This window comes from Capsicum annuum, chromosome 2 (assembly GCF_002878395.1).
Source record: "Capsicum annuum cultivar UCD-10X-F1 chromosome 2, UCD10Xv1.1, whole genome shotgun sequence".
NCBI lineage: Eukaryota > Viridiplantae > Streptophyta > Magnoliopsida > Solanales > Solanaceae > Capsicum > Capsicum annuum.
Window position 1 is genome coordinate 140460887 of NC_061112.1, and position 4248 is coordinate 140465134.

The following is a 4248-nucleotide window of genomic DNA, read 5'->3' on the forward strand; positions in this document are numbered from 1 at the left end:
TCTGTTACCGAAATAATTATATATCCCAATCATTATTAACACAAACACTGATTGATACTATTAACATGGCCCAATATTAAATGAAATGATACGAACTGCTAATAAATCACGAGTGGAGCTACATGGTGCTAGGGGTTAAAAGATCACATTGTATATTTAATATTAACATTATTTTTTACGTATATATAATATGTTATATTTTGAACCCTTTTAATGGAAATTCAGACTCCGCTGCAACTAATAATTCATGAATGCAGGCAGCACTGGGGTAGCAATAATGCTGGTCACACATAGAATGCTAAAAAGAGACACTGTTTCAGAATTTGCCGGCAGCATAAACAACAGAAAACTTTCAGTTGATAAAGAGAGAAGTACTGGTCGATCATCATATTCAAGAAAGTGTATACATGACGAGGACTAACAGTAAAAAAAAAAGTGATACTACTCCTTACTATATAAGTAATATATATTGACTGATCATCATCAAAGTGAAAAGTTAAAGATACTAGCTAGGAGCTGAGTAATTAAAACGACTCGTAGTATCCAAAAGGAGGAAAAGCCAACAAACATAAAAACATAGAATTAACTCATTTTCACTCCATCTCTATATGAAAGACGATGGACCAAAAAAGAGTAACATCTGAAAGAGAAAGAATTTCTTCAACCATAGCCCACCATCACCATATCATTTTTCTTCTTCTCTTGAAATTTAATTAAAGCTTGATCCTAATTTAATTTTTTTGTTTTTTCATCTAGTAAAGTCATGAACAAGGCTAGGCCTATCAGCAACACTGAGACGCCAAGGGAGAAAGGAAATGCCGGCGGTATCGGAGTCGCGGTGGTGGTCATTATCCTCTATGAACCTGAACTCATTTCCATAGTTAGCTGAAGAGAAACAAGGCATTTTTTGGGGTTGATGATGAACCCATGAAGTAGTACTACTGTTTATCATGTGTTGATGAGTCTCTATTCCTCCTCCACCATTAGCGGTAGCTGCTGCTGCACTCGCTCTTCTCTCTTCCTTCTTGAAACGAATTCCACACGCATTGCATAGTGACTGCATTTACAATATAATCCATTATAACCATAATTAATTACTTTCAACCTTAACGGTTGTAGGATTTAACTTATATTGACTGAGTCATAGTAGCTGAATATATTACTAAGTTACCTATGGTTAATTCAATCAGATAGTGCAAAAAAATTAAGTTCATGAACATATTTTTACAATGTCGACTTAAATAGTGGTCATTCACAAAATATCTACCAGTAATCCTCCTTAAATAACCTGATGGTATAGGTAGAAGCTCTTTAGACAATCAAAATTAAGAATTGATGATATAAAAATTTGTAACTTGTAACAAGATTATACTATACCTTGGGGCCTCTAGGGCCATTTCTCCATAGAGGTGTAGAGGTGGTGTCACAGTTAGCACAGCGGCGAGCCACAAGGGGATCAGTATTAGAGTTGTTGCTGCCATTGCTACCGCCACGAGTGGACTTGTGAGCGGAAGAAGGAGTAGTCATGTGTTGTTTGGGGTGAAGAATATCCCAGAAGTTGGACATGCATTTGGATGAGGAACGACGACGTTGATCATTAGAGTAAACTAATTTCTTTTCATTTTCCAAATTGGTAAGACGAGTGGAAGGAGTCCCTAAAGAGAGAGTACAATCCACAGAAGATGAAGAAGGGGCAAAAGAGTACATGTTTTCTGAACATTCATGATCAAATGTAGTGTGATGGTTATGAGAGAAGAGCATCGAGAACGCAGATGAAGTAGTAGTAGTAGTGCCGGTTTGGCTATGAAACAAACCGCACGAACAAGGACCTACCACACTCCCACTACAACGATGCATCATTTTTTTTTTGTTCTCTACAATCTAGCTACTTCCTCAAATGAACGAGGAGTTTATAGAGAGCACAAGTGTATATAGGGAGGGTAAAGAGGGGAATAGTAAGTTGAAAGGGAAATGTAAGAAATAATAGAAGGTTTGAATTGAATTAGGGGGAGAAAGAGCCAAGAGGTAGCTAGCTAGCTAGCTTTGGGGTTTGTAGTATTGTCTGTTAGCTCATTTATATAAGCTAGTAAGTAATATAATGTCGAAATACTAGTCAGCAGGTGCGCAGAGGAGTCCACGTTGGTCGTCAAACGTCTGCTACAACGTTTTTTTGGATTCTTTGTTTGCAGGTAAATTGCAGAGGCGTAGGGACCAGATTCATGTGTTATTTAGTGTGAGAAAAGAACTAGAGAGAGTTGAAGTGCCAGTACAGTATACTACGAGCTATAGAATTGATGCAAGTATGGGTTTGATGAGTGGTCTCTATATATAGTAATACCTGAGTTATACTGCTAGTTGTGTGTTAGTAGAACTTTTGATTATTTGTATACACCCTATGTATAAGTAGAGTATATAGTAATAGTAAAATGGTCATAAGGTTAGTCAAAAGAGAACCCACGTGACAAGGGGGAACAGTCTTCCATGGATCTGCCTTCTCCGATCACGAGGTCACCTGTCTCATCTCTCAACTCAACACCCAATACTATTAACCTTGCTGTCTAAAACCATAGCTTCTGCCACCCCAATGATACTGGAAATTAATTCTCCATTGCCAATCATCTCCCGGACCCCCATTTTATTATGACAGTTTAAATTATGTACTTCCACTGATTCAATATTGATTGTCTGATTTTGACTTGACACTAATTTTACGAGTTTATTCATAGAAACTATCTCTGATAGAACTACAAAGTGAGACTGCATACAATAAAGTCTTGTAGTTCAGCCATTTTTCAAACCTTGCACTAAGTGTCAGAGCCAGAATTTTCACCAAGGAGATTTAGAATTAAAACATACTCGCCGAAGGGGGTTCAACATCTAAAATATATATATATAAAAAAAAAATAATTTTAATCATGTATTAATGATACAACTTTCTGCCAAAGGGGATTCAGATGAACCCCTAACTCAATGGTGGCTCTGCCCATGAACTTTAGTGCAATGGGTTGCTCCTTTTTACTAAGTTTATGAAAAAAAAAACATATAAATCATGGAGTCATAAATTAAAAATAAGTAGAATTTATCAAAATATTTTTTAATTTTGTGGTCTTAGATACAAAATGAAAGAATCGCCACAAAGAAAAGAAGCATTTTTTTTTTTAAACAGACAAATAAATTGAAACAAAAGAGGTACATCGTTACTGTAAATTTTTCTTAGACTATCAGGTAATGATTTAGAGTATGACATTCATAATCTTGAAAATACAATAGAAAGTTACCTGATTCTGATGAATTTTTTTTACACTAACCATGTATGTAACATAACAGGCCCTATTCACAATCCTAAGACATACTACTAAATTACTAGTCCTCTTTCATATGATAATTATATAAATAACTGTTGAATTTGCTGCGGATTAAATTACATTTACTAAGAAGTAACTGGGCATGCACATTTTGATTATTTCGATTAAGTAATGTAAAGATTCTCTTAATATAATTTCATCTTATTAACATGAGTAGCCTCAAAATAAAAAATAAAGCCTTAATTAGTCTTATTAACTCGTCAAACCTACTATAATCATCCAGAGAGTGTTAACTAGCAAGGTCTACAGCTAGAGTTGTAATTTACATTTGCATTTAGATAATATAAAATCTGGTGTTACAGAGTACTTGTCACTCCAATATCAAAAAGTTTCAGACGTGTATCAAGTGCAAGTCATGACACTTGAGTTTAGGTTGGGGCAGTGTAAGGTCGTACCAGTGGTGTTTATAATGATCAGTGAAACAAAGACCACGCTTTATTAGTTCAATGAGCAGTCAAATCCACCAGTCAGAGTAAGGAATATTGAAAGTGATTGATAAAAATGATACTACTGGCGAAGAAAGTTGCTAAATACCGATATACATCACTCCTCTCTTCATCTAATGTGCAGAATAGAATACAACAACAAGCAGTTTCAGGCATTGTAACATCACTAGAAAATTGGCCGCATCGTACCCTGTATGTATTCACGTGAACTGATTGAGAGAGTCTATGAATGTTTTAGGTAATCTTTTAAGTCTTCTTGTCATCATGATTATCTGTCAACCTCCCTTCACTTATTCTTCTCTATCCTACTTCCAACATTGATTTATTTTTGACTAACCATAATTTCTAGATTTGTTTCTAACAAGAGAATAATATAATACACAAACAAAAAAAATAAACATATATGTGAGAAAATAACAAGCGGGATTGCTGGAATG

General features: G+C 35.2%; 1 protein-coding gene across 1 annotated transcript; it reads right to left on the reverse strand.

Moving 5' to 3' along the window:
* Positions 1–356: 356 nt before the first annotated feature.
* LOC107861332 (GATA transcription factor 19) lies at positions 357–2304 on the reverse strand. The gene is made up of 2 exons (XM_016706675.2): positions 1378–2304; positions 357–1057 (listed from the first exon to the last, which is right to left on the reverse strand). The coding sequence occupies exons 1-2, from the start codon at positions 1858–1860 to the stop codon at positions 749–751; spliced, it is 792 nt and encodes a 263-aa protein (XP_016562161.1). The 5' UTR covers positions 1861–2304; the 3' UTR covers positions 357–748.
* Between the last annotated feature and the right edge of the window lie 1944 nt (positions 2305–4248).

Coding starts and splice junctions, on each gene's coding strand:
- LOC107861332 (XM_016706675.2), bottom strand. CDS start 1,860: ATGATGCATCGTTGTAGTGGGAGTGTGGTAGGTCCTTGTTCGTGCGGT. Junction 1,058..1,377: donor ATGGCCCTAGAGGCCCCAAG/GTATAGTATAAT, acceptor TTGTAAATGCAG/TCACTATGCAATGCGTGTGG.